This window comes from Oncorhynchus mykiss, chromosome Y (assembly GCF_013265735.2).
Source record: "Oncorhynchus mykiss isolate Arlee chromosome Y, USDA_OmykA_1.1, whole genome shotgun sequence".
Taxonomy (NCBI): Eukaryota; Metazoa; Chordata; class Actinopteri; order Salmoniformes; family Salmonidae; genus Oncorhynchus; species Oncorhynchus mykiss.
In genome coordinates this window covers 27,524,735-27,548,385 of record NC_048593.1, presented here as the reverse complement: position 1 = coordinate 27,548,385, position 23,651 = coordinate 27,524,735, and the positions used below count along the sequence as shown (strand labels likewise).

The 23,651-nt window shown below is 42.2% G+C and overlaps 1 protein-coding gene across 4 annotated transcripts in view; it reads left to right on the top strand.

Moving 5' to 3' along the window:
* The window catches only part of LOC110509914 (calsenilin), a 38,288-nt gene extending 15,125 nt beyond the window's left edge, over nucleotides 1–23,163 (top strand). The window contains exons 1-9 of one of the 4 annotated variants that reach the window (XM_036968058.1): nucleotides 9,515–9,795; nucleotides 15,889–15,891; nucleotides 18,114–18,284; nucleotides 19,078–19,147; nucleotides 21,596–21,666; nucleotides 21,783–21,890; nucleotides 22,060–22,164; nucleotides 22,405–22,467; nucleotides 22,756–23,163. In XM_036968058.1, coding sequence (XP_036823953.1) covers nucleotides 15,889–15,891; nucleotides 18,114–18,284; nucleotides 19,078–19,147; nucleotides 21,596–21,666; nucleotides 21,783–21,890; nucleotides 22,060–22,164; nucleotides 22,405–22,467; nucleotides 22,756–22,803 — 639 coding nt within the window. In that variant the 5' untranslated portion in view covers nucleotides 9,515–9,795 and the 3' untranslated portion in view covers nucleotides 22,804–23,163. Of the gene's footprint in view, nucleotides 1–2,770; nucleotides 2,952–9,514; nucleotides 9,796–14,215; nucleotides 15,892–16,236; nucleotides 16,240–18,113; nucleotides 18,285–19,077; nucleotides 19,148–21,595; nucleotides 21,667–21,782; nucleotides 21,891–22,059; nucleotides 22,165–22,404; nucleotides 22,468–22,755 lie in introns of those variants that run through there. The other 3 variants (XM_036968057.1, XM_021591131.2, XM_021591132.2) reach the window with 3 other exon arrangements.
* Nucleotides 23,164–23,651: the final 488 nt, after the last annotated feature.

Here is a 23,651-nt window from a genome sequence, read left to right as displayed (position 1 = left end):
CATGCCATCTCAGCCACACTCTGAGAACCTTGACGAAGGGACAGAAGTCGTTTAGCAGCATCCTTTCCACAGACCGGGTGGTGGAAGACCTTCCTCATCTCCTCTGTGAATCCCCTGTAGGAGAATCAAATAGATGACTGTCTCTCCCAAACCGCAGTGGCCCGAAGGCAGCCAATCAAAAAATAAATATTGGCGCGTTCACTGGCATAAGAGTAGGGCTGTTGCTCAAACACTAATGAACATTGTACAAGGAAGGCTCTGCAAAGCCCAAGATTGCCATCATAGCGTTCAGGAGTCGGAACAAAAGGCTCCCGGAGTGGAGAAGAGGAGGTGGAGACTGGTTGTGACATCTGGACGGAGGTTCAGACCTGTAGGTCAGACAGGCTCCGTGAAAACTCCTTAAAGTTCTCCAGCAGGGTTTTTTGTGCTTGGTCATGTTGATCCAGTAGGGTGCCTCGACCAACAAGAATTTGGTGAAGCGTTGAATAGTCTGCTAGGTTCATCTTTGGCCAGATCGTACTGTTACGATGAGCAAATGGGGGGGAACCCAAGAGCGGACTCAGCAGAGGAAACTGGAATGAATGCACAAAATGTTTATTGAACACAGAAAATGAGTAGTGCAGAACCAGGGCAGCTCAGATGAGTTGCAATAACCAGGAGTGTAGAGTGAGGTTGGAGTTGGCAGCATGGAACAGGGGAATAGGTCCTGGGGGAAATCCAAGGTAATGGTGGTGAGTAATATCCATAACAAGGTGGTTGGTGGTGAGATGTGGAACAGGAGACAGGAGACAGAGACAGAGCGGTTCTGCAAGGAGAGGACAAAAATGATGTACGGCAGGGAAACATGCACAGCAGAGCAAACAGGATCTAGAGCAAAGACAAAAGGCTAGAATCATAACTAACAGATAGATTATGATCTGGCAGCGTGGAGATGGCAGGAATGAGTATATGTAGAGGTCTTGATTTATGGGACGATATTAGCTCTGACTCCAGCACATCTGTCTCCATCCACACAATCCCACCAAGGGAGAGAGAGAGAGAGAGAGAGAGAGAGAGAGAGACTATACAGGGAGAGAACTGAAGGTTAGGACAACACCGGATGGACACCAGAGGGCGTAGTGGGAGCAGATGTGACAAGTTCCTCTAGTTTTCTTCCTAGGTTCCTGCCTTTGTAGGGAGTTGTTCCTTGCCACAATGCTTCTACATCTGCATTGCTTGCTCTTTTGGGGTCTTAGGCTGGGTTTCTGTATAAGCACTTTGTGACATCTGCGGATGTAAAAAGGGCTTTATAAATACATTTAATTATATGTCCGGGTGTTCAACACATGGCCAGTACTCATCCCACCCTGACGCTGATCTTGTGTTGATGCTGTTTTCTGAATTTCTCAATGCTCTCTGTGCCTTGGCTTCCTTTCATATTCAAATAGGAGAGGAAGAGATGATGAGGGGGCTGGGTATCTCCCCCGATATTTTGCTCCATTCTCTCTTCAAACACTGTAACAAAACAAGAATCCACACCATGCGGCCACACACACACACACACACACACACACGGCCCCTGGAATAGACTAAAATGAACAGCTTTGTATGCGTAAAAAAAACATGATAGCTCTATCCTTGTGGCACTGTGGACTAATTCCATGGATAGAGAACAGAAGATTATAGGTTTGAAATTCACTGATGGCTCGTCACAATAAAAAATGATTAATGCCTATCTGTGTCCTATCTGTCCTTGGAGTTGAAACAAAGTTAAGCCAAAATAAGCTAGAAGTGTTATTGAAACGTTCAGTAAACATTTTAAGGAAGCTATTAAAAAAACTCCAAATAACTTATTGGTATTTGGTATTTTATTAGGATCCCCATTAGCTGTTGCAAAATCAGCAGCTACAATTCCTGGCATGAAATATGACATAATACAGAACATCAATAGACAAGAACAGCTCAAGAACAGCTCAAAAACTACATAAAAAATGTAAAAGGCACATGTAGCCTACATATCAATGCATACACACAAACTTTCTAGGTCAAATAGGGGATTGTCGTTGTGCCGTGAGGTGTTAATAGAGAATTTCCGTTAATTTCCGTGAATTTCCGTTAATTAAACCTCCCAGGAAAACTTTCAAGGAAACAGAGTTAAATGTTCTCAGAACCTAAAAATAAACAGAACAGGAGAAATTCAAAACATATTAAAAAAAACGTTCACTTTTACCAAATGTATGGCGTCGTTACTATAACCAATGTGAAACCAAAAAAACACGTTTCCACAACTTTCAAGGAACCAAATGTACTACTGAATACATAGTAGGTTTTCCTCCATTCAGTCGGGGTTGATGCTACCTCTTTCCTTCTCTATTATTTTCTTCATCTTACAACCCATCCTCCTCTTATCTTCAGTCACAACATCCTGTATTACCAGCCTCCTGCCTACCTTGTTTTATCACTCTTTCTTCTAACTTCTAATGAGACGTTGTTGCTAGGTAATGCATAGGTGGCAAGTTGAAGGAATTGACAACTTAAGTCTGCTTAGGAATGGCTGATTTTAAGCCTTGTGGGGTTCTTTGCATAATTGTGTTTCTATTTTGAAATCGTGTTCTCTTCCTCACTCTCTGTCCAGCCCATGATTTCTCCTCTGTGTATTCACTAACCCTTCTGTACCAACAACCCTCTCTGAAGTATACTAACACCTCTTTTCTGTCTGTACTAACAGTCCTTTCTGTAGTGTCCTTCCCCCTTTCTCTGTCATCTGTTAACCCAGTTCTCTGTCCGCCAGGCTGATGGGAAGGAGATGGACAGTGGCCTCCTGCCTGATGCCAACGGAACAGAGCCCAGCCCGGGAGGACAGAGGGAGGACAGAGGGAAATGGCAGAAGCCGCGGATCAGTCGTAAATCTCTGATGAAGTGCTGTCTCGTCAAATGGATCATCGACAACACAACACGTGCACAGGGGCCAGGTAGGTATAGGACAGAGCAGAACTAACTACCCAACTAACTACTGTAACTAATATGAGGCTCAGTCATCCCAGCCACAGTGTTGTATGTGTCCTACCCTGTTTGGGATAGCTGGGGTGGAGTGAAGATGAAGGCGGAGTAGAGGGGGAGGGGATGCAGTCTTTCAATCCCCTGGCCTATACTACTGATTACATTATTTCTGATGCATCTACCCTATCTTATAGGACTATATTTAAAACTCTATTCTCTCTCTCTCTCTCTGGGATACTGCTGTAAACTCTTCCAATCTCTCCTTTCATAATTATTTTGAATGGTCGTTTTTAAATGTTTTATTGTTGACTATTTATTTTTCTCTCAATTCTTATAAATGGTTTTAGGAGGCATTTATACTTGACAAAAATATAAACACAACATGTAAAGTGTTGATCCTATGTTTCATGAGCTTAAATAAAAGATCCCAGAAATGTTCCAGATGCACAAAAACCTTATTTCTCAAAACATTTTGGCACAAATTTGTTTACATCCCTGTTAGTAAGCATTTATCATTTGCCAAGATAATCTATCCACCTGACAGGTGTGGCATATCAAGAAGCTGATTAAACAGCATGATCATTACACAGGTGCACCTTGTGCTGGGGACAATAAAAGGCCTCTCCAAAATGTGCAGTTTTGTCACACAACATAATGCCACAGATGTCTCAAGTTTTGAGGGAGCGTACAAATGGCATTCTGACTGCAGATATGTCCACCAGAACTGTTGCCAGAGAATTGAATGTTAATTTCTTTACCATAATGTCATTTTAGAGATTTGGCAGTACGTCCAACAGGCTTCACAACCTTTGACCATGTGTAACAGGGCCTCCACATCCGGCTTCTTAACCTGCAGGATCGTCTTAGACCAGCCACCCAGACAGCTGATGAAACTGTAGGTTTGCACAACCAAATCATTTCTGCCCAAACTGTTAGAAACCATCTCAGGGAAGCTCATCTGCGTGCTCGTTGTCCACCTCAGGGTCTTGACCTGACTGCAGTTTGGCATTGTAACCGACTTCAGTGGGCAAATGCTCACCAATGGCATGCTGTAGAAGTGTGCTCTTCACAGATTAACTATATTGGGCAGATGGCGTTGTGTGGGCGAGCTGTTTGCTGATGTCAACAGTGTGAACAGAGTGCCCCATGGTGGCTGTGGGGTTATGGTATGGACAGGTATAAGCTACGAACAACGAACCCAATTGCATTTAATCAATGGCAGTTTGAATGCACAGAGATACCGTGATGAGAACCTGAGGCCCATTGTCATGCCATTCATCTGCCACCACCACCTCGTATTTCAGAATGATAATGCACGGCCCCATGTCACAAGGATCTGTATACAATTCCTGGTAGCTGAAAATGTCCCAGTTCTTCCATGGCCTGCATACTCACCATACATGTCACCAATTGAGCTCTGGATCGACCTGTACGGCAGCGTGTTCCAGTACAGGCCAACACCCAACAACATCGCAGAGGCATTGAAGAGGAGTTGGACAACATTCCACAGGCCACAATCAACAGCCTGATCAACTCTATGCAAAGGAGATGTGTCGTGCTTCATGAGGACAAATGGTGGTCACACCAAATACTGACTGGTTTTCTGATCCACACCCCTACCTTTCTGACCTAATGTATTTATTTCAGTTGACTGATTTCCTTATATGAACTGTAACTCTGTAAAATCTTTGAAATTATAGCATGTTGCGTTTATATTTTTGTTCAGTGTAGGAAGCTTAAAAATATTACTGAAATAGAAATGCCAGTGTTAAGAGTAATATACAGTGCCTTGCGAAAGTATTCGGCCCCCTTGAACTTTGCAACCTTTTGCCACATTTCAGGCTTCAAACATAAAGATAGAGAACTGTATTTGTTTGTGAAGAATCAACAACAAGTGGGACACAATCATGAAGTGGAACGACATTTATTGGATATTTCGAACTTTTTTAACAAATCAAAAACTGAAAAATTGGGCGTGCAAAATTATTCAGCCCCTTTACTTTCAGTGCAGCAAACTCTCTCCAGAAGTTCAGTGAGGATCTCTGAATGATCCAATGTTGACCTAAATGACTAATGATGATAAATACAATCCACCTGTGTGTAATCAAGTCTCCGTATAAATGCACCTGCACTGTGATAGTCTCAGAGGTCCGTTAAAAGCTCAGAGAGCATCATGAAGAACAAGGAACACACCAGGCAGGTCCGAGATACTGTTGTGAAGAAGTTTAAAGCCGGATTTGGATACAAAAAGATTTCCCAAGCTTTAAACATCCCAAGGAGCACTGTGCAAGCGATAATATTGAAATGGAAGGAGTATCAGACCACTGCAAATCTACCAAGACCTGGCCGTCCCTCTAAACTTTCAGCTCATACAAGGAGAAGACTGATCAGAGATGCAGCCAAGAGGCCCATGATCACTCTGGATGAACTGCAGAGATCTACAGCTGAGGTGGGAGACTCTGTCCATAGGACAACAATCAGTCGTATATTGCACAAATCTGGCCTTTATGGAAGAGTGGCAAGAAGAAAGCCATTTCTTAAAGATATCCATAAAAAGTGTTGTTTAAAGTTTGCCACAAGCCACCTGGGAGACACACCAAACATGTGGAAGAAGGTGCTCTGGTCAGATGAAACCAAAATTGAACTTTTTGGCAACAATGCAAAACGTTATGTTTGGCGTAAAAGCAACACAGCTGAACACACCATCCCCACTGTCAAACATGGTGGTGGCAGCATCATGGTTTGGGCCTGCTTTTCTTCAGCAGGGACAGGGAAGATGGTTAAAATTGATGGGAAGATGGATGGAGCCAAATACAGGACCATTCTGGAAGAAAACCTGATGGAGTCTGCAAAAGACCTGAGACTGGGACGGAGATTTGTCTTCCAACAAGACAATGATCCAAAACATAAAGCAAAATCTACAATGGAATGGTTCAAAAATAAACATATCCAGGTGTTAGAATGGCCAAGTCAAAGTCCAGATCTGAATCCAATCGAGAATCTGTGGAAAGAACTGAAAACTGCTGTTCACAAATGCTCTCCATCCAACCTCACTGAGCTCGAGCTGTTTTGCAAGGAGGAATGGGAAAAATTTCAGTCTCTCGATGTGCAAAACTGATAGAGACATACCCCAAGTGACTTACAGCTGTAATCGCAGCAAAAGGTGGCGCTACAAAGTATTAACTTAAGGAGGCTGAATAATTTTGCACGCCCAATTTTTCAGTTTTTGATTTGTTAAAAAAGTTTGAAATATCCAATAAATGTCATTCCACTTCATGATCGTGTCCCACTTGTTGTTGATTCTTCACAAAAAAATACAGTTTTATATCTTTATGTTTGAAGCCTGAAATGTGGCAAAAGGTCGCAAAGTTCAAGGGGGCCGAATACTTTCGCAAGGCACTGTACCTGTCATCTCTCAACAGATAGAGAAGAGGTGCCTCCTGACAGACACTATAGCCAGTCATTTTGTCAATTGATCTTATTCAATTATCGATGATTTTCGATTCAAAGCCTTGGTGGATTATTTAGTTTCAAATCATTTCCATACTCTTACCAAGTACAACACATGCAAATAGAGACATCCAAGGCTATGTAAAATATTGTTAAATAAATAGGGGCTGTTGAAGAAAGAATGTTTTTCACTTTTCTATCCAGCACCTGAACTATGGGTTGAAGCATGAGCTGAGTATGGAGGGAATAGTAGAGTCTGTTACTGCTTATACCCCGTTAGGCCTCATTTTCTCTACCCATCTAAATAATTGACAGTCCCCTTCTTTACGTGCAGACTGGGGTTAACATGTACATGTGCACTCACCGGAGCTAAGAGACCCTTACCCATTCTCTACCCCCAAACCCCCATCCCGCCCCAAATTAACCCCTTCATCGCCCTTCTGCCCTGCCTCAACTCATCCTATTTCAGTAAGGAACCCCAAATACAACCATGTCTAGGGATCTACATCTGCTGGATAGTATCACTCATTACATGACATAGTAGAAGTACTCTCTATGCACACCAGATGGTACACTCACTCTTTCTGGTAGTCTCAGAACTATTCAGAATTGTTTAAGTGATTGAGAGAGAGAGAGAGGAGACTTCATCAAATAAATTGGATATACAGACATTGTCATCCTGTGAATCAGGGAAGAGACTCAGGAGGTATGCTAATTTGGTAGAAAGCAGACCTAACCGACTCTGTTAAATTAGTCAAAACAGGAACATTTTACATCTGGTTAGAAATGATCAGAGAAAAATGTCCTTGTGTGTGCTACCTATATCCCCCCAATATAATTCCCATACTTTAACAATGACAGCTCTCCATCCTAGAGGGGGTGATCAACAATTTCCAGGACCAGGGACATGTACTAGTCTGTGGCAACCTAAATACCAGAACTGGACAAGAACCTGACACCCTCAGCACACAGGGAGACAAACACCTACCTCAACTCAGTCTCTTAGAGCATTCACAGTCAGTCCACTGACACCCCTATCAGATCACAGCAAAATCACACTCTACTTGAACAGAGCTATGCTCAATCATGAGGCATCAAAGCCAAAGGAACTGAATAATATTAAGAAATGCTATAGATCGAAGGAAGATAGTATGGAAATCTACCAAAAAACAATTACTCAACAACAAATTCAATCCCTTCAAGACAATTTCCTGGACAAAAGGTTTCACTGTAATAGTGAAGGTGAAACTTGGCAGTAGAAATCCTAAAAAGTATCATTTCAAGCAGACAACCTAAGAAAATTTACAAAATTGACAAATGGTTTGATGAAGAATGAAAAAACCCAAGAAAGAAATTGAGAAACATATCCAAACAGCAAAAACATATACATGATCAAATACAAATCTTAGAATCAGCTATTAAAGACTGGAGAATCCAGTGGGTTCTGGTAACTACATAATTGCGTCAACAGCAACCTTGGAAAAATCCTCTGCATGATCATTAACAGCAGACTGATACATTTCCTTAGCAAAAGCAGTGTACTGAGCAAATGTCAAATTGGCTTTTTACCAAATTACCGTATGACAGGCCACGTATTCACCCTACACACCCTAACTGACAAACAAACAAACCAAAACAAAGGCACTTCGACTCTTTTGACTCAATTTGGCATGAGGGCCTGCTATACAAATTGATGGAAAGTGGTGTTGGGGGGGAAAACATACAACATTATAAAATCCATGTACACAAACAGAAAGTGTGTGGTTAAAATTGGCAAAAAACAAATGTATTTCCACAGGACCGGGATGTGAGACACTTTAATGCAAATATTTGTTATTGTGAAACAAACAAAGAAACAGAAAACTTGAGCGTGCATAACTATTCACACACATGGTGTTCTTGGGGGTGTTCTCTTGCACCAGACATAACGTTTTCCTTGTTGGCCAAAAAGCTCAATTTTAGTCTCATCTGACCAGAGTACCTTCTTCCATATGTTTGGGGAGTCTCCCACATGCATTTTGGCGAACACTAAACGTGTTTGCTTATTTTTTTCTTTAAGCAATGGGTTTTTTCTGGCCACTCTTCCGTAAAGCCCAGCTCTGTGGAGTGTACGGCTTAAAGTGGTCCTATGGACAGATACTCCAATCTCCACTGAGCTTTGCAGCTCCTTCAAGGCTATATTTGGTCTCTTTGTATCCTCTCTGATTAATGCCCTCCTTGCCTGGTCCGTGAGTTTTGGTGGGCGGTCCTCTCTTGGCAGGTTTGTTGTGGTTGAATGTTTTAATAATGGATTTAATGGTGCTCCGTGGGATGTATAAAGTTTCTGATATTTTTTTATAACCCAACCCTGATCTGTACTTCTCCACAACTTTGTCCCTGACCTGTTTGAGCTGAGCTCTTCATGGTGCCGCTTGCTTGGTGGTGCCGCTTGCTTAGTGGTGTTGCAGACTCTGGGGCCTTTCAGAACAGGTGTATATATACTGAGATCATGTGACAGATCATGTGACACTTAGATTGCACACATGTGGACTTTATTTAACTAATTATGTGACTTCTGAAGGTAATTGGTTGCACCAGATCTTATTTGGGGGCTTCATAGCAAAGGGGGTGAATACATATGCACGCACAAGTTATTTTTTTCATTTCACTTCACCAATTTTGGCTATTTTGTCCATTACATGAAATCCAAATAAAAATCCATTTAAATTACAGGTTGTAATGCAACAAAATAGGAAAAACACCATGGGGGATGAATATTTTGCAAGGCACTGTATAGGCATAATATGACATTTGAAATGTCTTTATTATTTTGGAATTTTTGTGAGTGTAATGTTTACTGTTAATTTTTTTGTTTATTTCACTTTTGTTAATTATCTATTTCCCTTGCTTTATCAATGTAAACATATGTTTCCTATGCCAATAAAGCCCCTAAAATGTACATTAAATTGAGACATAGAGCTGTACTGTAATTGTTTGGGACTATTGGCCTTAATGCTGCTCTCATTGCAGTTGTTAATGTTTGATCCGAAGAGTATGTTAATGCCGATATGCCATCAACATCTGTCTTTAACGTAAGATCGATCAGCACTTTGTACTGCTGTCTTTGTTTCAAGGCCGTGTTTTTTTACGCACACTACGTAGCTGCTGCTCAAACTGCCACTTCCTTTACTTCCTGTCTTTACTCACCCTCCTCTGAACCATGATGATGTAGCCTATGTCTCCTCATATGTTAACCAACACCATCCCATCCCTTCTAACTGTTTTTTCGCTTCTCAATGATCATGCAAGTACGGAAGAGTAGGCTACCAAGCTGTTCCACCTCTGTGCAGCCGAATGTTATAGGCAGCTGAGCATGTATCCCGACAGGTAACCAAAGTCTGCATCACCCGGCACCCTTATGTCGTTTGTCAACTACTGCTTTAGACTGCCTACTATTTGTGATGGTAATCTTCATAGTTATGCTGCCATGTTTTAGCGAGAGTTGATGAAAAAAGACCTAGCCAAAGTTTGCAATGAATTTGAGAGACTGCCTGTCTCTTGTCTTGCTTGAAACAGACTACCTTTGTTTTGTGCTTGTGTTTGCAATACTGTTACAACACACAACAAAGTTGGTACGGACATGTCGATCATGTCTTTTGTGTACAACATGATAGCTGCATGTAGCCTAACACCCCTCCTGAAAAAATAACATGAAATCGTGCTTGAGGTATAGAATTTATAGTTCGAATATGTCGACCATATCGTTAGTGTAGAGAAGCAGGACAAAAGTAAAACTTTTAAGTTTTGTTCCTAATTACTCAGATCGATAGAGCTCGATACAACATATATATATATATATATATATATATATATTATATATATATATATATATATATTATATTGCCTCTACCATTAGGAATTGTAATTTAATTTCTAGGGTAAATAAGTTGAAAGTAAATAGACAGAACAGAACTACCGCAACATTACTTTTGTACCTGCCGGTGGGTCGGAATAACACATCCTTGGGATGGAAGAAACAGCTGGCGAGAAGTGCACAATATTTGTCTCATTGCCATGTTTCTGGTTTGTAATGCTTGTTACTTTCAACAAATGTACTATAAGCCATCATTTCATGTTTGTGTCGATTTGAATCATTAATCCTATAGGTTCGAAATGTATGAAAATGAACCATGCATCAACATTGTAATGTTACGCAACCACAATATTTTGCCTTACAATATGAATCAGACTTAAATAGATCACATAATAGCTACATTAACCATCATGTTCTTATCTCACTTTAATTGGAATGTAGTAGATGTTTTTCACAATTTTCAATGAGTATTCATGCTTAGCTGCACCAATTATGTGCGCTCTAGCTGTCCTTGTCACGCGCTCTTGTCTTGAGAAAATAAACGGCTTTATTCTCTTCACAAACAGCAAACTCATCATGCTTATCAAATTTCCTTGGCTTTACATAAGGTATTTGACCTCCAAAATTATAAATATATTTTGAACCACTAACCTGCATTTAAAAGCTTATGTGAGAAGCTGATCCATCAAGTCAAATGATTAAGGCATAATTCTAATGACGTCATATATCATTTTCAAACATTGTCACTTGTTGATACATTGCTAACATTATAAAAGCAATGTGAACTACCGGAGACAATGGCCTGTGCATAAATGTTTTATTTTATTCCCGGTCATCAGTTTCATTGTTTTGCTGTAATTTCACCCAGGCTAACACCCAAGACTAGCTAGCATGATACTTGAAACCTATGCTGTCATTTAGTAACTAGATAGGATAAGAAAATGACATGTTTGGAACCTTAAACAACTAAACACAACTCTACAACCGAAAAACACTTCAGGTCTGTTTTAGCTCAAAACCCCTTTTTTTTGATAACTCGGTGAAACATGGTCGGAATGGGCTGTTGTTTTGCAGGGAGGTCGTCCTCCACATTAGGAATGCACTGTGCATCATTCTAGCTTCTGTGTTACATGAGCAAATGAGCATTACTTTCGCAACGTGTTGCTTTAATCCCTGCTCTCCCCTACAACATAAAGTTTCCCCCTCCATGTCAATGAGGGAGATGCGGCAGTGGGAGACTGAGCAGAAGTTACGTAAAAGAAAAATCCTGCACATGTGCAGAAATCTCCATATGAATAGCCAAGGAAGTCGGATTTCAGAAAATCCGTAACCGCAGCCACTCAGTTTTTTAAAATGGTCTATTACATGAGCTAACCTTATACCATATGCATGGATAGAAAGGTCTGCCTGGTACTGTTCTGGCAGTTCACATGGTTATAGAGACATCTGGGGCGGCAGGGTAGCCTAGTGGTTAGAGCGTTGGACTAGTAACCGAAAGGTTGCAAGTTCAAATCCCAAGCTGTCGTTCTGCCCCTGAACAGGCAGTTAACCCACTGTTCCTAGGCCGTCATTGAAAATAAGATTTTGTTCTTAACTGACTTGCCTAGTTAAATAAAGGTTCAAAAAAATCGGTGCACTAAATATGTTCTGTGATCATTCTGATAGTAGTGGTTTGGTCACCTGTGTTTGCTCCCTGTGGAAATAGAGTTGACAGTGAGGAAACTTCTCCTAAAAGGCATTTTTTACTCTTAGTAATTCAACTTGTATGTGTTTGCAAAGAAGCACTCGCCCTCCATTTGGCAAATCTGACCATAATTCTATCCTCCTAATTTCTGTTTACAAGCAAAAATGAACGCAAGAAGCACCAGTGACAAAATCAATAAGAAAGTGGTCAGATGAAGCAGATGCTAAGCTACAGGACTGTTTTGCTAGCACAGACTGGAATATGTTCCGGGATTCCTCCAATGGCATTGAGGAGTACATCACATCTGTAATTGGCTTCATCAATAATTGCATCGATGACGTCGTCCCCACAGTGACCGTACGTAGATACCCCAACCAGAAGTCATGGATCCGTCCTCACTGAGCTAAAGGCTAGAGCTGCCGCCTTCAAGAAGCAGGACTCTAACCCGGAAGCTTATAAGAAATCCCGCTATGCCCTCCGACGAACCATCAAACAAAGCGTCAATACAGGACTAAGATCGAGTCATACTACACCGGCTCTGACGCTCGTCGGATGTGGCAGCGCCTGGACACCATTACAGACTACAAAGGGAAGCACAGCCGAGAGCTGCCCAGTGACACGAGCTTACCGGACAAGCTAAACTACTTCTATGCTTGCTTTGAGGCAAATAACACTGAAACATGTATGAGAGCACCAGCTGTACCGGAAGACTGTGATCACACTCTCCGCAGCCGATGTGAGTAAGACCTTAATACAGGTCAACGTTCACAAAGCTGCAGGGCCAGATGGATTACCAGGACGTGTACTGCGAGCATGCGCTGACCAACTAGCAAGTGTTTTCACTGACATTTTCAACCTCTCTCTGTCCGAGTCTGTAATACCAATATGTTTTAAGCAGACCACTATAGTGCCTGTGCACAAGACCACTAAGGAAACCTGCCTAAATGACTACTGACCCATAGCACTCACGTCTATAGCCATGAAGTGCTTTGAAAGGCTGATCATGGCTCACATCAATACCATCATCCCAGAAACCCTAGACCCACTCCAATTTGCATACTGCCCCAACAGATCCACAGATGATGCAGTCTCTATTGCAATCCACACTGCCCTTTCCCACCTGGACAGAATGAACACCTATGTGAGAATGCTATTCATTGACTACAGCTCATCGTTCAACACCATAGTGTCCTCAAAGCTCATCAATAAGCTAAGGACCCTGGGACTAAACACCTCCCTCTGCAACAGGATCCTGGACTTCCTGACGGGCCGCCCCCAGGTGGTAAGGGTAGGTAACAACACATCTGCCACGCTGATACTCAACACAGGGGCCCCTTAGGGCCTGCACGGCCAGGCACGACTCCAACACCATCATTAAATTTGCAGATGACACAACCGTAGTAGGCCTGATCACCGACAACAATGAGACAGCCTATAGGGAGGGGACCTGGCCATGTGGTGAGAGGACTACAACCTCTCCCTCAACGTGATCAAGACAAAGGAGGTGATTGTGGACTACAGGAAAAAGAGGACATAGCACGCCCCCATTCTCATCGACGGGGCTGCAGTGGAGCAGGTTGAGAGCTTCAAGTTCCTTGGTGTCCACATCACCAACAAACTAACATGGTCCAAGCACAACATGACAGTCGTGAAGCGGGCATGACAAAATCTATTCCCCCTCAGGAGACTGAAAATATTTGGCATGGGTCCTCAGATCCTAAAAAGATTTTACAGATGCACCATCGAGAGCACTGGTTGCATCACTGCCTGGTACTACAGAGTGTGAACGGCCCAGTACATCACTGGGGCAAAGCTTCCTGCCATCCAGGACCTCTATACCAGGCGGTGTCAGAGGAAGGTCCTGACAATTGTCAAAGACTCCAGCCACACTAGTCAAAGACTGTTCTCTCTAATACCAAACGGTAAGCGGTACTGGAGCGCAAAGTCTAAGTCCAAGAGGCTTCTAATCAGCTTCTACCCCCAAACCATAAGACTCCTGAACATCTAGTCAAATGGCTACCCAGACTATTCACATTGCCCCCCCCCCCCCTCTCCACACCACTGCCACTCTCTGTTGTCATCTATGCATAGTCACTTTAATTAACTCTACCTACATGTATATACTACCTCAACTAACCGGTGCCCCCACACATTGACTCTGTACCGGTACCCCCTGTATATATTGTTATTTTTTACTGCTCCTCTTTAATTACTTGTTACTTTTATCTCTTATTCTTATCTGTATCTTTTTAAACTGCACTGTCGGTTAGGGGCTCGTAAGTAAGCATTTCACTGTTGTATTCGGGGGATGTGACTAATAAAATTTGATTTGATTTGAAATGATGAACACAGGCTCAGTTGTGGGAGGGGCCTCAGACTGTCTTCCCAGTGCAGTGGTCAGTGCTGCTTAAGTGTTTTCCCTATAGTATCCACAAGGTGCAGCACCTTTATGTGCAGCATCTCTGGGCACTTAGAAGAGAGAGTCAAGTGACTAACTCCATCTAAATCTCTCTCTCTCTTTGGTAAAATGCATTTCTGGCCTGTTCCCATTCTAGTCCTAAGACCAGCATTTTGCATCTCAATGATTGATTTATCCCCCCCCCCCCCCCCCTCTCTCTCTGCTCCTGCTTAAACTCACTCCATTAAGATGTGCACACTCATCAGTTATGAACTCTACCCATCTTCGTCTCTTCTCTTTGTCTTGTTTACGCCCTCACAGTCATGCACTCTACCACAACTGATATCATGAAAGTGTTGGTGGAGTGTAAATTAATGGAGAGCATTGATGCTAAAACTTGACAGAGACTTAAAGAGGAATAGGATGGGAAAAACCTTAGGGCACTCTGTCTACCGTCCCTCTTCCCCCAATTTAAAGTCCCTTGATATTAGTTTGTTGAATTAGAAACACAATGTGAGGTTTCTTTGTGAATCCATCCAGTGTTATGTTTGATGTGTCTGCCTTTTTGTGCTATATGTGTCAATGGGAGGTAGACACAGGCAGCGCCACACAGGGTAGGGCAGACTCCTTCACTCTAAGTGCTGCTGGTCATATTCCAGCCATCAGCGGATGTGGATCAATGCCTGGTTTACAGCTTTACATCATTCTTAAAATGCCTGGGCAAACAAGGAAACGCTCAGACGGTCAATCAGAAACTATTAGTAAAAAACACACATCATCCCTCCGGACTCGCTGCCCTCCTCCCCCCTCTCTCACTCATCTTTCTCGCTCACTCAAACCGGAGACTGCACTAGAGGGAGAATTCCTGTCTTGATGGACCTGTGGGACGGACTTACCCAAAAAGGGAGACACAGGGGGTTCAGCCCTTAACTGGGACAGAATGTTTACTACAGAGGATACTTCACAAAGGAGATTTGGGAGATGAGGAATTAAGTAGTATACCTTTGTTGTTTTTTTACTCAAAACCATGCACTGGACCTGGATTTAGTGGGACTTTTGGAAGACAAAATATTATCAACAAACTCACCTTTTTGCCTTCGCTGGAGATCAAGGGGTTAAATGAATGGCAGCTGAAACAGAGTGACTGTTACGGGATCTTTACCTTGTTCACCCATGAAGAGCATCGTCACTTGCAGATTTCACCTGCTTTAACAATGTGTGTGGGTGGGAGGATGGGGGGAGTAAAGAGTGACCAATAGCGTTTGCAGCTATTTTTCAGGCATCTTCTTCAATTCTTTGATAGGATGTTTTTTAGACACACACTTACAGCAGCAAACATTTGTAAAGTTATGGAATACACATCCTATATGTCCAGGGCTGGCCAATAGAAAGCATATAAAGGTTCTTACTCAAATCAGTCAGCCATGGTGCTGGATGGCATGGAACTGATTGCAATTACTGTAGTCATTGGTCTTTTTTTTGTAATGTTCAAGCAGTTTGGTGTCTGGGAGCCCTTGTCATTAGATGGTAAGTAACAGGAACAGACTCCCCAGTCTCTTTTCTGATCAAGGCCATCATATTCCTCGCAAATAGACATAAGCTATTCGTACTGTGTTGTTGATAGTTGACGCTACATGATTTCACTGTTGTCAACTTATGAGAGACAGCTGGCTTCCACTGCATATCAAGACACAATGCCTCAAAACACAAAGGTCTCATGTCTTATCATTGATAGATAGAAATAGAAAAGACAACACTGTGGCCACCTGACTTAACCTGATTGTGTGTTTCTCCCTTTCTCACCTCCTCACTTCCCTATACTTCAATCTCTTCCTCTCCCTTTTCCTCTCTCTGGTTGTTTGTATATCATAGATGGTGAGCACACACACAGTAGTAACTCCATGTATTCTTCATTTCCTTTGTCTTGATTATGTATGTTTTAATCTGTGCCCCACTCTCTCATTATATATATATATATATATATGTATGTGTATATATATGTACAGTGCCTTGCGAAAGTATTCGGCCCCCTTGAACTTTGCGACCTTTTGCCACATTTCAGGCTTCAAACATAAAGATATAAAACTGTATTTTTTTGTGAAGAATCAACAACAAGTGGGACACAATCATGAAGTGGAACGACATTTATTGGATATTTCAAACTTTTTTAACAAATCAAAAACTGAAAAATTGGGCGTTACCAGGCAGGCAGGTCCGAGATACTGTTGTGAAGAAGTTTAAAGCCGGATTTGGATACAAAAAGATTTCCCAAGCTTTAAACATCCCAAGGAGCACTGTGCAAGCGATAATATTGAAATGGAAGGAGTATCAGACCACTGCAAATCTACCAAGACCTGGCCGTCCCTCTAAACTTTCAGCTCATACAAGGAGAAGACTAATCAGAGATGCAGCCAAGAGGCCCATGATCACTCTGGATGAACTGCAGAGATCTACAGCTGAGGTGGGAGACTCTGTCCATAGGACAACAATCAGTCGTATATTGCACAAATCTGGCCTTTATGGAAGAGTGGCAAGAAGAAAGCCATTTCTTAAAGATCTCCATAAAAAGTGTCGTTTAAAGTTTGCCACAAGCCACCTGGGAGACACACCAAACATGTGGAAGAAGGTGCTCTGGTCAGATGAAACCAAAATTGAACTTTTTGGCAACAATGCAAAACGTTATGTTTGGCGTAAAAGCAACACAGCTCATCACCCTGAACACACCATACCCACTGTCAAACATGGTGGTGGCAGCATCATGGTTTGGGCCTGCTTTTCTTCAGCAGGGACAGGGAAGATGGTTAAAATTGATGGGAAGATGGATGTAGCCAAATACAGGACGGAAGAAAACCTGATGGAGTCTGCAAAAGACCTGAGACTGGGACGGAGATTTGTCTTCCAACAAGACAATGATCCAAAACATAAAGCAAAATCTACAATGGAATGGTTCAAAAATAAACATGTCCAGGTGTTAGAATGGCCAAGTCAAAGTCCAGACCTGAATCCAATCGAGAATCTGTGGAAAGAACTGAAAACTGCTGTTCACAAATGCTCTCCATCCAACCTCACTGAGCTCGAGCTGTTTTGCAAGGAGGAATGGGAAAAAATGTCACTCTCAATGTGCAAAACTGATAGAGACATACCCCAAGCGACTTACAGCTGTAATCGCAGCAAAAGGTGGCGCTACAAAGTATTAACTTAAGGGGGCTGAATAATTTTGCACGCCCAATTTTTCAGTTTTTGATTTGTTAAAAAAGTTTGAAATATCCAATAAATGTCGTTCCACTTCATGATTGTGTCCCACTTGTTGTGGATTCTTCACAAAAAAATACAGTTTTATATCTTTGTTTGAAGCCTGAAATGTGGCAAAAGGTCGCAAAGTTCAAGGGGGCCAAATACTTTCGCAAGGCACTGTATATATATTTTGTCTCTCTGCTTGTCTTCCACTCATCATCCTCTCTTACTTTATTATCCACCATCTTTTTGTTTTTAAAAATGTTATTGTACACCATTGTCATCCAATCCCATTTCTGTTACCCACCACACAAATGTCTCTCCCTCCCAACTTCTTTTGATTATCCTCACATCTTCCTCTCTCGATTTCAACCTTTCTCATCCATTCCTGTCCTATTTTTGCCTCTCCCTGAATCCGCATTCTCCTCTCCCTTTCACCTCACCCCTTCTCCCGACTTTCCTTCCTTTCCCTGGGTTGTCCTCCTTTCCCTCTCTCCCTCTCCTCTCTCAAACAGAGAGTAGTGACTGTGAATTGGAGCTTTCTACTGTTCGTCACCAGCCCGAAGGCTTACAACAGCTCCAGGCCCAGACCCAGTTTACCAGGAAAGAGCTGCAGTCGCTCTACAGAGGCTTCAAAAATGTGCGACTGGGACTTGGCTGGGCTTAGAGCACCGAGTGGGAGTGGGGTGCTTAAATCAACATTGTCAGGGACTTGAAGGACTGCAAAGATATCATCTCACAATATGTTTTACATACTTACATAGCTACATACATTTACACAGATATTTACACACACTTCAAGCCTTTTAGACATACAGGTAACTGCCAAAATAATGGAAACACTTGAGTAAAGGAGGGATACAACATATATTGAAAGCAGGTGCTTCCACACCGGTGTGGTTCCTGAGTTAATTGAGCAGTTAACATCCAATCATGCTTAGGGTCCTGTATAAAAATGATGGGCAGGCCATTATTCTGGCAGCCATGGCTATGCCTCCATAGGATAACAATGCCCCCGTCCATAGTGCACGAGTGGTTACTGCATGATTTGATGAGCATGAAAATGATGTAAACCATATGCCATGGCCATCTCAGTCACCAGTTTTAAACCCCATTGAACACTTATTGGAGATTCTGGAGCGGTGCCTGAGACAGCGTTTTCTACCACCATCAACAAAACACCAAATTATGGCATTTCTCACAGAAGAATGGTGTCACATCCATCCAATAGCGTTCCAGACACTAATAAGAATCTATGTCAAGGTGCATTGAAGCTGTTCTGGCTCATGGTGGACCAACGCCCTATTAAAACACTTTATGTTGGTGTTTCCTTTATTTTGGCAGTTACCTGCATTTTAGCCATTTACAAGCCGTTAGACACACCTCTTTTCACAGATATTTAACTACATTCATGCGTACAATACATACAAGTTAAGTAAGACAAACGTATTCAAGATATTTTCATGTCTCTCTGAACAGGAGTGTCCTAGCGGGCTGGTGGATGAGGAGACGTTCAAGACCATCTATTCACAGTTCTTCCCCCAGGGAGGTAGGATTCTCTCCCCTCGAGATGCAAGGGAGGCACCATGGTTGATAGCAGATGGGTGGGAGACGCCCTTTTAACTGCCCCTACTGTCATCAGCAATTTCAACCTGTACTCAGGGGTAGACCTCACATAGCAAATGTATATCTGTGACACTCAAATAAGTATGATATGTTTTGTATGGTATTCATTTGTGGATGTCCATCATCCATTTCATATGAAATGTCACGAATTACAATTCATATGATATGTTATGAACTGCAATTTGTGCAATATGTTACAAATGTGCAATACGTATGACATGTTGTGGCTAATGTTAGCAAGGTGGCTAGATAGATCAAGTTAGCTAGGCTAGGTGTTAGGGTTAGAGGTTAAGGTTAATAGTTATGTTAGCTAACATGCTAAGTAGTTACAAAGTAGCTAAGAAGAAGTAAGTAGTTGCAAAGTTGCTTATTAGCTAAAATGCTAAAGTTGCCCGTGACGCCTTTGGGTTGCTAGAGTTTTGCATTATATGCCCACCCATCCTCCCCGACCAACCTCATTTTTGGCTTAAGTAACAATACCCAATGTAACATGTCATACTAATTTGAGTGTCACAGATTTACATTTACTATATTATGTCCTTGAGGACAGGCTGGCTATTTCAATGGACTGTTATTTGATAGAGCATTGTCTTACTGTTTTTGAATGAAAATTTGATTAGTAGATGCAAGATTCTGACAACTCAGAACCTCATCTATTGATATATACAGTGCATTTGGAAAGTATTCAGACCCCTTGACTTTTTCCACATTTTATTACTTTACGGCCTTATTCTAAAATGTATTAAATATGTTTTCCCCTCATCAATCTACAAACAATAACCCATAATGATGAAGTAAAAGCAGGTTTGTAGAAATTTTGGGAAAAACACATATCACAGTTACATAAGTATAAAGACCATTGACTCAGTACTTTGTTGAAGCACCTTTGGCAGCGATTGCAGCCTCGAGTCTTCTTGGGTATGATGCTACAAGCTTGTTACACCTGTATTTGGGGAATTTTTCCCACTCTTCTCTGCAGATCCTCTCAAGCTCTTTCAGGTTGAATGGGGAGCGTCGCTACACAGCTATTTTCAGGTCTCTCCAGAGATGTTAGATCGGGTTCAAGTCCGGGCTCCAGCTAGGCCACTCAAGGACATTAAGAGAATTGTCCCAAAGCCACTCCTGTGTTGTTTGGCTATGTGCTTAGGGTCATTGTCCAGTTGGAAGGTAAACATTCGCCCCAGTCTCAGGTCCTGAGCGCTCTGGAGCAGGTTTTCATCAAGGATCTCTATATACTTAGCTCCATTCATCTTCCCCTCAATCCTGACTAGTCTCCCAGTCGGTGCCGCTGAAAAACATCCCCACAGCATGATGCTGCCACCACTATGCTTCACTGTAAGGATGGTCCCAGGTTTCCTCCAGGTGTGACGCTTGGCATTCAGGCTAAAGAGTTCAATCTTCGTTTCATCAGACCAGTGAATCTTGTTTCTCATGGTCTGAGAGTCCTTTAGGTGCCTTTTGGCAAACTCCAAGCAGGCTGTCATGTGCCTTTTACTGAGGAGTGGTTTCCATTTGGCCACTCCATAAAGGCCTGGTGGAGTGCTGCAGAGATGGCTGTCCTTCTGGAAGGTTCTTTCATCTCCACAAAGGAACTCTGGAGCTCTGTCAGAGTGATAGAGTTTGGGTTCTTAGTCACCTCCCTGACCAAGGCCCTTGTCCACCGATTGCTCAGTCTGGCCGGACGGCCAGCTCTAGGAAGAGTCTTGATGGTTCCAAACTTCTTCCATTTAAGAATGATGGAGGCCACTGTGGTATTGGGGACCTTCAATGCTGCAGAAATGTTTTGGTCCTCTTCCCCAGATCTGTTTCTCGACACATTCCTGTCTCCGAGCTCTACGGACAATTCCTTCGACCTCATGGCTTGGTTTTTACTCTGACATACACTGTCAACTGTGGGACCTTATATAGACAGGTGTGCCTTTCCAAATCATGTCCAATCAATTGAATTTACCACAGGTGGACTGTGGTCAAGTTGTAGAAACATGTCAAGGATGATCAATGGAAACAGGATGCACCTGAGCTCAATTTCGAGTCTCATAGCAAAGGATCTGAATGCTTATGTAAACAAGGCATTTCTGTTTTTTATTTGTAATAAATTAGGAAACAATTCTAAAAAAATGTTTTTGCTTTGTCATTATGGGGTGTTAAAAAATATTTCATCAATTTTAGAATTAGGCTGTAACGTAACAAAATGTGGAAAAAGTCAAGGGTTCTGAATTCTTTCCGAATTCCCTGTAGATGCTTTAAAGACTGACCCATTTCACCCTGAGCAATCGTCAACATGGATGAAAGTGAAAAGAGAATAAATAACCAACTGTCATCCACTGTACACCTGCCTGATGTTAACTACATTATTGGTATCACTACTCAGATGCCACCACATATGCACATTTCCTGTTCAACGCTTTTGACATGGACAGAAATGGCTCTATCCGTTTTGAGGTAAGCAAAGCTCCTTTAAAGTAAGGTAATTTCTTCTCTCGCATAAAACCTTCCTGAACAATCAATCTTAGCCATCCCAATAACCTGCTCAACCCCCCCCCCCCTCTCCCCTCCAGGACTTTGTGATTGGCCTATCTGTACTGCTCAGAGGTTCAGAAACAGAGAAGCTCCAGTGGGCCTTCAATCTGTATGATATCAACAGGGATGGCTGCATCACCAAGGAGGTACAGTGGAAGACCTTGCCTTCAAACTTTCCTGTCTGTTGCATAGAGAGTTCTACTGCTAGACGTAACACTGCAAGACATAGCATTGACTCATGACTGTGTGTGTGTGTACGTGCAACTGTGTGTGTTTTTGTGCGTGTATGTGTGTATTGTGTGCACCTGTGTACAGGAAATGTTGGCCATAATGACGTCCATCTATGACATGATGGGCAGGTATACCTCTCCCAGTGTACGAGATGATGACCCATCTGAGCATGTGGACAAGTTCTTTCAGGTACATAAACCCCCCAGCATGTAACCCCCTCCCATGTCTGACATTTTACATGTCGTTTAACACCTTCTGTCCTTCTGCTTGTATTGTTTCTGTCCTAAGGCTTTATTGTTGTTTTTTGTTTGATGAGAACTCTGGTCGGTTTTAATTTTCACAACCATAAAGCTTCACATTGTGTCACTGTGGAGGTTAGTAGTATACGGTATGTAATCATACAAGATCTTTAATGGCCACCTTTTTCAGAAAATGGATCGGAACAGAGACGGGGTGGTGACCATTGATGAGTTCATAGAGACCTGTCAGAAGGTAAACACATTCTCCACAATCTTTATTGCCGAAAATATGTATCTGATATTAAAAATGCCAGGACAAGCCGCTGGCTATTGCATGGTTTTCACCTGCCTGGCTAACATTCCAGGTATTCCTGTAGTTGGTAGATAGCGAGTTCTGTCAGTTTTGTCTTACAGAACCTGCACAACATGTCAGAAGAGCACACAACATATGAAAAGCTAAGAACAGTACTGCCATAAGTAGTGTTCAATTGATATTGTGTCCAAAACAACAAATTCCTTAACTCTTAATTTCTCTCACCAGGATGAAGATATAATGGCCTCCATAAAGCTCTTTGAGAATGTAATCTAGGACTCGACAGAGAACACAGATATATGTCAAGATGACCTTTAATTGATTCCAATAGCAGACCCTACAAGCCCCTACGTACCTTGCCCCTCACCGTTGGATAATAGAAGATTATTGACACACAATAGGGAAATGTGACTCTGACTCTGTACACGTCAGCTACCACAGCGACTGAAATGATTGCAACACTTAACAAAGAGCTGCAGTTAGTTTCAGAGCGGGTGGCAAGTAATAAGTTAGCCCTAAATATTTCTAAAAATAAAAGCATTGTATTTGGAGCAAAACACTCACTTGACCCTAAACCTCAACTAAATCTTGTAATAAATAATGTGGAAATTGAGCAAGATGAGATGACTAAACTGCTTGGACTAACCCTAGATTGTAACCTGTCATGGTCAAAACATATTGATACAGTAGTAGCTAAGATGGGGAGAAGTCTGTCTTTAATAAAGCGATGTTCCGCCTTCTTAACAACACTATCAACAAGGCAGGTCCTACAGGCCCTAGTTTTGTCACACCTTGACTACTGTTCAGTCGTGTGGTCAAGTGCCACAAAATAGAACTTAAAAAAATTGCAATTGGCTCAGAACAGGGCAGCACGGCTGGCCCTTGGATGTACACAGAGAGCTAATATTAATAATATGCATGTCAATCTTTCCTGACTGAAAGTGAAGGAGAGATTGACTTCATCACTTACATATCACTTACATACTTTTATTTATGAGAAGTTTTGACATGTTGAACGCACCGAGCTGTCTGTCTACACTACTGGCAAACAGCTCGGACACCCATGCACCCCACAAGACATGCCACAAGAGGTCTCTTCACAGTCCCCAAGTCCAGAACAGACT